The following is a 13,765-nucleotide window of genomic DNA, read 5'->3' as shown; positions in this document are numbered from 1 at the left end:
ACAATTACAGGCAAAGATGAAGTATTTATTAGCAGGGGATAAGAGCAGACTCCCATACACACAGGCCCATCTGAGACAGCCTCTAAAAATTCACTGGCTGCTTGCACTTGGACGATAACATTGTTGGAATTGCTACCTCTCAACAATGTAAACTGTCATTTTGCAAGTAGCGAATCAGATGACTGGCAAGGAGAGATATTTATCAGCAGTGTTGAGCTAATATTTACTAATGAATAAAGGGAAAGAAATAGATTTCATAAGAACTGCAATGGTGGTCTAAGTCTCCTGTGTGTTCAGAAATAGAAAACAATTACTAATGTCATTCACTATTGCAGCCAAACCTAAGTAGAGCAGCAGCAGTTATTTCTTTCAGAAATTCTCCTTCATCAGATCTATTTGGCCACAGGTACTTTCTTTAAAAATAAAGAAACCAAGCAGCTCCAACCCTTATGTCTTAGTTACATTATGATTTATCTCCAGTATTTCGTTTTCTTCAATTACTACATTTTGTGAATGCTACATTTCTGATGATTTCTCATCTGCTGGCAGTGGATTGCTGGAATTTATTTTGTCTCATAAAACAAATATCCAACCAGACATCTAGTCACTGTTTATCATCTGCTTGCGCAGAACATGCACAGGTTATTATTTGGAAGAAATGATGACTGGATATCAGATTCTGTATTAGAGATGGGGAATCCACACCACAGCCTCTGGGCAAGAGAGATATAAAAGTCTCTGATCTGTTCAACAAATTGTTAGATAAAGTCCTCATTGCTACTCTTCTGGTCCCTCCCTCTTCTGTCACTCCCTGGCCCATCAGGGTGCTCTCCCATTTGTTCCTCACACAGCTCTACGCCACTCTTCCCTGCCCTCCAAATACTTAACTGCTTGCACAAGTACCTGCTGCTTAGCAGTGAGGAATCTTTCCAGGACTCTCCTGTTGGAATAGAAGAGCTTTCCAGGGTCTTGAACAGGACTTCAGGTCATCATGAGGTGCTGAGATCCTCTCCTCCCAGTCCCAGAAAAAACAGCTACCAGGTTGTCCCCAAAGGTAGAGACAGCTCAGCTGGGGATCTAGAATGGAGATTTCCCAGAGGCAGAGGAGAAGGAGTAAGATCATACTCTTTTGATCCTCTCCCTAAGCAGGGAGAAGGAGGTCTCTAGGTTCTGAGATGTTTATTTTTTCTTGCTCATACTTTCCAAGCTAATTCTATCAGAAGGTTGTTTCATGGTGGATAATTAATGAAATCAAGAGCATGACCCCAACTGGGTGGCCCCTCCTGCTTAGCAAAATGGAAGGACAGACACTGACAAGCAAGATCATCTAGGCCAGGTACATTAGGTCAGAAACTTGCCAGTCAAGGAAGGAAAAATAACAATCTCAGATTGTTTTTATCTGTTTAAAATGCTCTGTTCCTATCCTTCGCTGTGACTGTCCTCCCACCTCTGCACCACACATAGCTGTGGCAGACACTGGTCAGAGAGGCAGAGAAGATGACATTTCACGAATTACGTTTGTAATAGTGATGCAGGGATCTGCCTGCTTCCCTGAAGCCTCCCTGCTTCCCATTCCCAGGCCTGCCCATCCCCCACTGCTGCAGGTCACTAGTTTGCAAAAATGAACTAAAAAACTGTGACAGCTTTGCCAGCAGCATTTCTGTTTTCAGTCCTAATCCAACAGGACATACAGGATACAAATAACCTTATCTTCAAAACTATATATAGTTGCCCCTTTGGAAAAAGCAAACGCTGAGCACTAAGGGTATGTATATAGGTTAAATAGGTCTCCTGTCTTGAACCAGCATACCATGATAAATAGCAAGGATTATACTGTTTCTTCTGCTACAATCAGGTGTCAAGATGAAAGACAATTGATGACAAAGTACTCAATCATCACATGCGTAATATAAATTCTGATGGTCAGAACACATTTATATCTTTATTGATCTGCCTTTTGGTAGCAAATGCTGTAAATTACTTATCTTCCCTAACAAAGAGAGAAACACACTAACACTGAAATGTCACCAGCACCTGTTTTCTTAATAAATCTTATTTCAGTTTAATTTTTAACATCAGGCACCATATAGTATAATTTAGAGCACGCATCTAAAACCTAACAAAGGTTCACTCACACTGAAATTCTAAAATTAGGTGTAGTAAATAGCTTTACCTCTTCTAAAGCTTCAAGAATTACAACAGGTTTCCCAGCCTCCTTTGGGCTGAGTAGACACAACAAATTATTCTGGCTCATACACATGGTTTAGAAGACAAGCAATGGAAACTCCATGGAGTGGCACCTCTTGCCTCTTGCAGCTCTTAGAATGGGTCAGATTTCACTCTTGTTGAAACCCTTAGAATTTTACCAGAGACAACAGAAATTCAGTCAGAACAATTCTAGGGAGCATCTCAAAAACATCAAATACATGTATTTATTGTATGATGAAATTGGGGTGCTTCTAGCCTTTTACCAGGAATGTGTCTGCTCTACTTCTTTGGCCTGCCCTTGAAGTCCCAGGAACACAAAGAGCCTTCAGAACCTTTATACAACTGAAGCATTTTATTAGAAACAGTATGATTTGCATTTGTACCAAACATTCTCCCTTAGACATCCATTCCCCTTTGACAATACAGCATGCCACTGATTTGAGGCAGTTGGGAGCATAGAAAAGGTAGGAGATATGGAACAGTTGGAGCGGGTCCAGAGGAGGGCTACAAAAATGATCCAACAGCTGGAGCACCTCTCCTATGAGGACAGGCTGAAAGAGTTGGGCTCGTTCAGCCTGGAGAAGAGAAGGCTGTGGGGAGACCTGATTGTGGCCTTTCAGTACATAAAGGGAGCCCATAGGAAAGACGGGGAAAATCTTTTTAGTAGGGCCAGCTGTGACAGGACCAGGTTTAATGGTTTTAAGCTAAAACAGGGTGGGTTTAGACTGGATATAAGGAAGAAATTCTTTACAATGAGGGTAGCGAAACACTGGAATGGGTTGCCCAGAGAGGTAGTAGAGGCCCCATCCCTGGAAACATTCAAGACCAGGTTCGATGGGGCACTGAGCAACCTGATCTAGTTAGCAGCGTCCCTGCTCACTGCAGGGGGGGTTGGACTAGATGATCTCTAGAGGACCCTTCCAACCCAAACCGTTCTATGATTCTATGATACTGACAGTTTACTACTTTTACATCTGCCACATAGCTGGAAAGGCAGCTAAGGATAGAGATATTTTTCTCTCCTTTGGTGTTTAGTGCATTCTTTCCTATCTTCCAGTAAATAAGGACAGCCACTAAAAAGGCAATTGTAGATCCACCATGACATAACCACAGAGCAGCTGGGAAAAGTTTCTCACCTATACACCAGTAAGCTGACTGCCTGATGCCCTCTGCTGTGAAACCCCAAATCCAGCCATGCTATGACATCTTCATTTGAAGTAATTCACAAACACCTGGGCAGATGAGATCAGGTTAGTTCTACTACTTGGGAGTCCACAGGCAGTAATAACATTCTTCTCATTACTGTGTGCCAGACCTGACCTGTACCCCATGGCCCACAAGAGGACATCAGGCACATCTGTGCTTCCTGGAGCTTCCCTTAATGTAAAAGTATGCTGGACCGCTTCATTCCCAGCTCTGCTGTTGATTACTGAGTGACTTTGAGCAAGATGCCCTTTGTTTCAGTTTCTTCAGTTGTAAAAGAAGGAATTGGACTCTTGTCTCTATTCTACAAGTACAGATGACTTACAAATCTACTGAGAGGAATATGGCATTACTATGCTACTGTTGCCTCATCAGTCCAATGCAAAGGTACTATTACCAGGCAGAAATGCTGGATTATTATTTGGTTTACTTTTTTTGCAACGCCAATTTTTACTGCTTTCCTATTTCCATACTTCTGCCTTTCTGCCTTTCGTACCATCAAAAATGCATTCCAAACAAACATGGATCATCTAGAACACATTTCTTTGAGAACTAGAATAATTTAACTGGAAGGAATAAGTCTACCCCTAACAACAAACTACTACAAGACCAGCAGAAATATATTTCACTTCTCTTCATCCTGCCATTTTCCTTCCTTCCCATCCTGCATCTCAGCGTTCATGTCTACCACTTCTGTCTTACTGTCCTCAGTCTTCTACCATGCTCAGTCTTTACTTTTACCAAATATTATGGAAGTGAAAACCATGTAGTAACAGGTGGTAACATCCTGCCTTTACTTTTCCTTTCAAGTAAAGCAGGGAGATGGCAAACATTAGCTATTACAAAAGGCTTTCCTTCCAATAAATGGTAATAAGTTAGATCTCCAGAAGCATCTAAGCTTCAAATTAAGCTTAAAAAGCATCCCAGTGAAAGAGCAATAGGCAGAGACTACTTGAGAAACTGGAATACTGGCACTTAATGACAATAGGAGCTTGAAGAAGAGAGTAAGGAAACTGTCTCATCAGACAATTACTTCACATGCTCTCTCTGATACTATAATCTTCTATGCAGCATAGTATTAATAGAATTGCCAATACTTCCCAAATAGATTTGTCGCTCCACCATGGACACTTATCTTTCTCGCTACACTATACTTACTACTGTTAGCCTTTATAATTCAGAATAGCAAGCCAATAAACTCACAAACCATGGGAACCAAGGGAAGAATGAGTGCTTATCACTAATGGTAAGGAACTCAATAGTATACTTTACTGAGTGAAAGATCTTGATACTATGACATTTGTAAAATCTAGCACGATTCTTTACAGGGTCAGGACTTCAAACCTGCATGGGAGTTTCTCACCTCTACCTAAAATTGCAGTTTTTTACTACAACCAGTCATTAGAAAGCTGAAGATAATTGTATCCATTATATATGCCCATTTATCTGTATAAAAATGTCTCATGCAACACTCAAAAGTGGCAAAGATCTTTTGTCAGGTACTACGATTTAGTATTTCAAGTTCATCTGTAGACAGATTCTCAGAGTCTACATCAATGAATAAAATGCAAAAAACTTAATAATTTGGTGGTAACCTTACAAATTGCAATTCGTATCTTTCTGACATCTGCAAACATCTGTCTTAGACACTGAAATTAATGAGTTATGTCAAAAGATTTCATGTTCTCAGTGACAGAAACACTAAAATGTTCTTTATGTAATATGAACAGAATGTCACTAAACAATTTGTTAGATTGTGAAAAAAATTGATCTGTATTCAGAGATGCTAAATCTAAATGGAGCACTTAAAACCTACATAATCTAAATGATCTATTAATTGAATAACTCAATGTATACTCATCTATATGAAATTCAGCTTGTGAGGCTGTGTTTAAATCGAGTACAAAAAATTAAGCTTATCGAGACTAAAAACCATATATTTGTATTGTATTTGTAATGTCATTGCTAAAATAAAAGTTATATTCTGATGACAAATGTGACCATAAATCCTGTAACTTCACATTTTGACTTTATTACTTCCAGAATTTCTTAATTCTTTAATTCCCTCCAGCTCAAGAATGACTAATTAATTCAAAGAACCATAATAGCTAATCATTGGTTAAATAAATTTAAAAACAGAACGTCTGTCCCTGGAGATACCATTGTTCATTTTAATTAAAATTACCATTTTGTGATGTAATGTAAATAAAGGTTGTTGTATCCTTCTGCTCCAAGAACGAACATATTAACTGTTCTATCTACCCTTAGAGATCAGTCAAGGTTTAAACTGCCAAGAAAATTATTTGCAGCATGGGAGATAACTGTAGTGAGTGTATGTGTGTGTGGGGTTATTAATTTTAAGATATGGCCTGTATTATTTTATTAACAAATTCTGAAGCACTGTACATCTAAAATGGCAGTGGACACAACTTTTATCTTAAGAGAGCAAAGTCGTCTATGCTGTAGCCATCAAAAAAAAAATTTCATAAACATTCATGGGCAATGAATACAGCGAACTCTTCAAAACTGGTATTTCATTTCAACATACAAATAAACACAGGTAAAAGTATATTGGTTTTAGGAGCCAGTCTTCCAACAACTACTGTGGTTGTTCACGTGGCCTTATAGGAATGGTAAGCCCTATTAATATGCAGATAAAAATAAACAGAATTAATTCTTTGTCACATTATGTGTGGAGCAGCCAAGTTCTTCTTCATGGACAATAACAGTAGTACAGATAAATAGGTATACATATACTGACCTCTTAAAAGTATATATATGCTGCATGTATCTCAGTAGATACCAAATACAAAATTAGGCTGCTGCCAGAGATAGCTTGGCAGAAGATGCATCTTGTCTTTATTTTTTTAAAAACAAAATATCTAACTCAGATTAGCTATCTCATTGTAAAAATCCTTATGAGGACAACACATTACAGTCTTCATTTCAAGTCAAGGTCAACAATGCTGGGAATAGAAACATAAATTCACCAAGCTAATAACTATCTTGATCCCCTCTCCATTCAGATTTAGTAAATAATGCATCTGACTTTAAAATGCTGCTGCAAAATCATAGCTTTTGGGGCAGCAGAGTCACAGTTTAAAATACAGACTTCGTTTTTCAAAAATACATGATTATTATTTTAACAGTTTAAAGAGTTACCTACAAAAGTACATTGAAACTTCCAGCTCAAGCATGTTGTAAATCATTATAGTATGTGAGAGAACACTTACAACAAAAATGCCTCTTGACACAGTGGCATTTCAAGGGATGAGAACTGGAGATGAAAAAAGCTACAATGACCAGGTTTGGGAATCTTGGCATAAATATAATTATTGTGTAAACAGAACTGAAGTCAAAAGTCTGCTTAGCCAAAGCTGCATGCTCAGTTTCTGTCAGTGCACAGGTCTGTCCCACAACTTGAACCAGATAAGCTTGTTATGCAAATTATGTTAGCCATCAGGAAGGAGGTAGATAATGAAATTATTCGAAAGCTAACCACTCATCACAAGGGTGACAGAAACAGCAGGCAAGGTCCTAACATATGGATAAAAAGCAGTATGGAATTTATACAATCACTGCTTTTAATTTATCATAACTAAGCTGTCACAAGGTAGGCATCAACAAAGGCATAACTAATGCATATAAATGAGCCAATTATCAGTAATGGCCAAAAGGTTTGCAGTTGTATGATCTAATGTTTCATTATTTAATTTTTTCTAGAAGATCCACTAATGTAAATCCAAGCCTCCAAAAAATATCGTCACCTCTGCATCATAATAACTTTACTAATATGTGCTTGAGAATGAAGCAATGTCACAGAGAATTTCATTTCAGTGTTGTCTTAAAGGTAGCTATAAATCCTGCATATTTATTACAATTATTGCATTTCTCCATGTTAAGAGGCTGCATATAAGCATACTTTGTGCATATTACTGTAAAAATGAAAAGCAAGATCTGAGAACCTGCATGATGTTGCTGGTGAGAGGAAGTAAATAAGCAAAAGTAATTAAAAATCATTGTGATTAAAAATACACAATTTGATGATATCAAAAACCCGAAGGACAAGATTAAAAACAAGTATAGCCATAAAGTACTAACATCTGACTTCTTTTATAAACAGTGCATGCTGAACTAAAGGACTGAGCAAATGTTAAGAAATGTTAACCTTAGTTTTTTGTACTGTTCTCAAGCTCAGCAGGGACTTCTAAAAAGGAAGATACCAAAGAAAGAAAAACCTGAGTAACAATGCTGAAGGTTGTTGCACAATGTTTCTGAGAAAGGAATGTAATGTTATTTACCAGGTGCATTCACTCTCTAAAGTACAAGTGTAATATAACCCACCACTGCTAGAGTCCCCCAGAATACACGCTACAGTCCATAAATACTGTAAAAACAATGTTTCTCTGTAATAGAATGGAATTAATCCACCACCCAGTGACTTTTGTAATTAAACACCAATTCCGCCATAGTTCACAACGTACACTGCTGTGTAAACAAGGTCATGGATTATGGAGAAACAGAACTTGGGTCAATCTGCTCTAGAGGAATGTACTTCTACTACCTACACTGGAAGAGATTGTGAGTTACATTGCAGTAATGATAGTAATGGCCTTCCTCTGTAGGCCAACCATTACAGTATACCTCAATTTCCTGCCTGGATAAAGACCAGCATACTAAATAAGATAAAATTTGCATTAGTCTTTCTTCAACTTCTCCTAAAACGGGAAGACACTACTACATGATTGACTGAAAAAGGTATTGTACTCCTGCACAAGTAACTAGATACATGAAGGACAGAACAGATTCAAAATGCAGATGTGCACATTTTCAAACCTATCTTGAAAAGTCAATACTGAAGAGTGGTGTTTAAAGTATTTGTTTTTTTGAACAGTGTAAACTTCCCAAGATTTTGATAATATTATTCCCCATGTTACACAGTTTAGGTTGTAATAGGCCACAATGAAATCCTGAAGAACTGAAAATCACTCATGAGAGTTGCTTTAAGATTTCTGAATATAATGCTAGCAACTACTGAACTGTGATTTCTCAGTTTCACTGTAAAAAGAAAAAAGTAAAGCAAAAGCATATTACAGTTCAGTGACAGCCACATCCAGAAAGTTGGCACCATCTAGGCAACATATTACACTCTTGGTACAAGTGATGCTCAATTACATATATTGGGTATATTATTAAATAATATTATTATTAAATAATATTGGGAATGTTATTAAAGTGGAAAAAGGCAGCTATTTTCTTTCTTGTTTTTCAAAATTGACCAGCAGTCATTTTCTCTAATGTTTTTTTCTCCTTGACACAAAATTTCACTGCAAAACCATGAAGGAAATCAGGTATATTTATAAACCTGTCCCAGGTCCATCAAAGTCAAGAAGCAATCAACTAAGGAGTTCAGAGAAGCTATGAAGTAAATTACATGAGATCAAACTGTGCTGTATAGCTTTCAAGAAGTGAAGCATGGTCTAGAGTCTATGAAAAGAAAACTGAAGTTAAAAACCTGCAAAAGCAACAACTCCATAAAACAAATTCTGTTTTCATATTGACACAGGTAGGCCTTGCTGAATAAGCTGTTTTTAAAAAAAAATAAAACTCACTGTGAAATGAAATGGTTGAATCCTCTGCACCATTTTTCAGGATGTAGCAAAGTAGGAGGAGGATTCCTGAAAAAATACAAAGTTTGGGGGTTAAAAATGTTAATGTTTACTGGAATTACCTCACAGATTTTATTGGTTCCACTAGGGAGAAAATGATGATCAAAAAAGTAATGCTCAAATTGTTTATGCGTCCCCTTCAAGATACCTATTGGGGTTTTCTTGCTGCTGCTTATTCACTGACAGTTCTCCTCTTTTCATGTCCTCCTCCTTTTATGTCAATACCTTTGAAGTTGGGAGTCAATATAGCTCACCGTGTGCTTCCCAACATTTCTCTTTCAATTCAGCCTGGCTCAGGAAGGATCAACCGAAACTGGAATATTAACTTACCCATCACACCATTTTAGCTTTTTACCACAGAACACTGACTCTGACCAAAACTTTTTAAAGTATGGATATCTTCACCGTAAGAACTACCAAACTATCAACAATCTGTAGGATTTTCAGTCTGGATTTCAATCTGTATTCAGTTTGGATGACAATGTAAAGTCTAAAACTATAAAAAATGGGTGTCAGTTTTAAAGTGACACTTAGCAGACAGTATTTTTACATACATAGTAAGATGGCCTTCCATAAGAACAATCTTTTAAACTCAGATGTGTTCCACGTTAGTTGGCATATAATTACTTTCCTTTCTGATTGTTACTGTCACAGTTAGATTACATAAACATACAGAGCAAGGCCTATAGGTCATATTAAGTGGACCAAATTTTAAGTGGCCCAACCTGTAGTAGGAAGTGTTCATGAACCACATATTATACTATACTATCTTCCAGAGGTTTCTTCTGCAACTTAAGATTTTATAAGTACTGAAGTCTATTTAACTTTTTAAGATAAAATTTATGTTTTATGAAACCTTAATGATTTGTCTTTTGATGCATTTGAGGGCTCAGTGCGAAGGGTCACATATCACTGAACTGGCATAAAAAAAAAAAACCCACAGTAAGACTTATTCTACAACAGAAACACTCACTGATATTCTGGATTGTATCATGAATCACCTTGTTTATACTGGGGCCACATTCCATAGCATGAAACTGCTTGGAAACATCTCACAAAACAAAAAGGCAAACAGCATAAACAACGTAAATTAGCACTGATCTGCTCAGTAGTCTTGAAATGTTCATGCATATTCATTCAAAGAGTAGTTCCATTTAACAACTACCCTCAAAAATCCAAACAAAATGGTTTAAAAAAAATTACAGTGTGCCTTTGTAATAGGTGGACTATTTTTGTTCATCTGTATCTATTCAAAACAAATGCAGTCATCTAATTTCACTGCAGGCTGACAAGTTTTCTGAGATGAATACGTTATTACTTAGGGAACACAATTTTTCTTCCTGAAGTGAAGAAATCCAGAATGTTTGAGATGTGCATCACTTATCAAATTTATCGTTATTCTGTTCATGCACATTACAGAATCTGGTTTTTTACAAGCATAAAAAAAACTCCATTAGAAAATATTTCTAGAGATAGTCCCAGGAAAAAAGAAAAAACAACTCACTCTATCAAAGAAAGGTAAACTTTAAAAATGTCCTTCTCTATAATGAAAACAGTTGTCAGTCCACACATCCCATATGCATGAACTCTGCAAACAGCTTTAAGGTACAGCCAGATGGGGTTAGTATATGTTTTTAGTCTTTATTTTATAGGAATGGTACTCTATCTGAGAATTTGGATTCCGGTAAGACCAACTTTTACTGTACTGTGAAGTACAGTGTATTTCTTTTTACAATGATACCAGCACTGTCTACTGAATATTTGCCACGAAATTTTGAATTTCACTGCAAAGTAGTTTGCTTTTTCAAAAGTTCAGTTACTATTAATGAAATACGTAGTTTTGTCTTTTCTGTTTGCACTGTTCTTACAGTCTTTTCACGGTGGAAACAATAGAGCTTACAAAAAGCATGTGCTTTGGAGGCTCTATTAATAATCTCACAAGGAACTTTTTGAAAAAAGACACAGAGATACTTATATTAGTTACAGATGTTATGATGGAAACAGGTGGGATTTCATCATGGAAGAACAGACCAGCAGAGCAGATATCATTCAGGAAATACATTTAGCCATTTGCTTGAACCCAATACTTTTGTATTTGTTGACAGAAGATACTATGTTATTCTTAGTGCCTTTGTAGTAAAAACAGAGAACTAGTAGTCCTCTGTACTTAAGTCACTAAATTGATGCTTCAAGTACCGCATCTATAAAATTGAGCTGATCAACACGGCTAGAACTTCAATTCATTAGCATCTGTAAAGTACATTGGTTCCCCTTGAGGAAAGATCTTACTTAACTATAAAGTACAAAATCAGCTCACCTTTTTCTGGCATCATGTCCATAAAGGATTTCCAGAAAGGGGCATAAGAGGGTCAGCTTACTACCTTCGTTTTACCTAAGACACCACAAACTGTTTCGTGGTGACAGCAGAAAACACCATTGCTTCCATGGCACCTCCAGAGGTAGATTTCTGCAGTAAGGACTCAAACTCAAGTTCTAGGATAACACAGAGCCAGATATGCACTTGTCCTGGTTACTTCTGGGACAGAGTGAATTTTCTTCCTAGTAGCTGGTATGGTGCTGTGTTTTGGATTTAGTACTAGAAGAATGTTGATAACACACTGATGTTTTGGTTGTTGCTGGGTAGTGCTTAGACTGGCCAAGGACTTCTCAGCTATGCCAGGCGCATGAGAAGCTGGGAGGGAACACAGCCAGGACAGCTGACCCAAACTGACCAAAGGGCTATTCCATACCATATGACGTCCTGCTCAGCATATAAGGCTGAGGGAAGAAGAAGGAAGGGGGGGACATTCGGAGTGATGGCGTCTGTCTTCCCAAGTAACTGTTATACGTGATGCTTTCCTGGAGATAGCTGAACACCTGCCTGCCGATAGGAAGTGGTGAATGAATTCCTTGCTTTGCTTTGCTTGCGTGCACAGCTTTTGCTTTCCCTATTAAACTGCCTTTATCTCAACCCACGAGTTTTCTCACTTTTACTCCTCTGATTCCCTCCCCCATCCCACTGTGGGGGGAGTGAGCAAGCGGCTGTGTGGTGATAAGTTGCCAGCTGGGGTTAAACCACGACAGCACTTTAAGCTTTTTTGTGAGCACACTAAGTCTTTTGCAGTTTGAAATTAATAATCCATTAAGATATCTGCAATTCATATCACATTAAAGAGAAAAGGCAAACCAACTTACGTATGTTATCACATGCTAAACCACAGAGGAGCAAACTTGCCTCACTATTCCAGCTCAAAGATCAAACTAGGGCCATTTGTGATTCCAGACTATATTAAATTAGGGACATGGTTTAGTGGTGGGATGGCAGGGTTAGGTTAAAGGTTGGACTCGATGATCTTAAAGGTCTTTTCCAACCAAAGCGATTCTATGATTCTATGATTCTAAATCCAACACATGGAGTTCTATGGCTTATTTATACTTGCATCAGCAAATATCACTGCATTTCACCAACATTTGTCTGTTTCTGCAGTATTCAGAACATATTCATAGAAAAACTAAAAAGCTACCTCTTGTTAACTTGCTGACATAACTTATTCTCCTCTCTTCATATAAAATTAGAATGCTTTGCATGCAACCTTTCAATCGTCCTTGCCACATATATAAGAAGCTGAAGGACAATATAGTCTTGTTTTCTACTATAAGTGATGGAAATTGTAAGAAGTAGATATGAATATTATTGTAAAAAAATGGGTATAATTGGACTTGTCTTTTGAAAATGTCCTCTTTTGATACAAGATGAGTAATCAACCATTTATTTCCCAACTTTGTATCTTTTTTGCTTTAGTTCTTTCTATAATTCATAATTAGTCACAGAACTACACGCTCTATTTCCTCAGGCATTGCTCTTGTGAGGAGTTTTTCTACCCTTGTATTCAGTGCCTTCCATGGTCATACTGACGCTGTTTTTCACTGGGAGTTTTGCTTTGGTGAGGACTGCAGGATTGTGCCTGTACAAGACACCCCATACAGGAGCACAATGTTCCTTAGAACATGAAGACATTAGCAAGCTTATCAAGCAAGAACTGCTGCTGAATTCTGAATGATACACACAGAGTATGTGCTGGAAATATTTTAATCTGTCAAGCTTTATGTGTTCCCTGTCATTCAGCCTGCGTCCAAAGTCACAGCTGGCAAAACAAAATCAGTCATTTTACCACAATAAGGCCAATGATGTAGCTCAGCGAGCACCACTCATCCTTTATGTTAAGCTGTGAGCCTAATTACAGATCACAGATAATAGATATTGGTTGGCAATGAGAAAACAAATATTTCCATCTTGAAATACTTCCACAAATTTTTAGAAATTGAAAACGCATCTACTATTTTCTAAACTATTTCTGTAAACATAGCCATACAATTTATGACAGAAACCAAGACAGGGCCTCCAATGACCAAACTGCATCATCAGCCTACCACATTGTTTCTAATGAGAAATTAGCAGATGAACATCTAACACCTGTCACCATGAACAGGCCCTGGCAATCACAGCCCCATACACGTATGTTGTGAATTATTTTTCTAGCAGACTGAAGAGACAATAGTTCTGTTGACAGTTGCCTAGGTTTACACATAGACAGTTTTTACATGAAATTAAACCATTCAAGAAACTAAGTGAAACAGCCATAGAAAAAGCACAGTACACCATGCATAATAATGAGATTTACGTC

General features: G+C 37.5%; 1 protein-coding gene across 1 annotated transcript in view; it reads right to left on the bottom strand.

The window, feature by feature from the left end:
- MYO3B (myosin IIIB) overlaps positions 1–13,765 on the bottom strand; it is a 202,841-nt gene that overhangs the window by 122,151 nt on the left and 66,925 nt on the right. Inside the window, exon 9 of the mRNA XM_035896172.1 lies at positions 9,024–9,089. Coding sequence (XP_035752065.1) covers positions 9,024–9,089 — 66 coding nt within the window. The remainder of the gene's footprint in view (positions 1–9,023; positions 9,090–13,765) is intronic.

Source organism: Egretta garzetta, unplaced genomic scaffold, assembly GCF_000687185.1.
Source record: "Egretta garzetta isolate BGI_Z169 unplaced genomic scaffold, ASM68718v1 scaffold16, whole genome shotgun sequence".
In the NCBI taxonomy this organism is placed as follows: Eukaryota; Metazoa; Chordata; class Aves; order Pelecaniformes; family Ardeidae; genus Egretta; species Egretta garzetta.
Note: the sequence above shows the minus strand (reverse complement) of the source record. Positions and strands in the feature narration are given on the sequence as shown.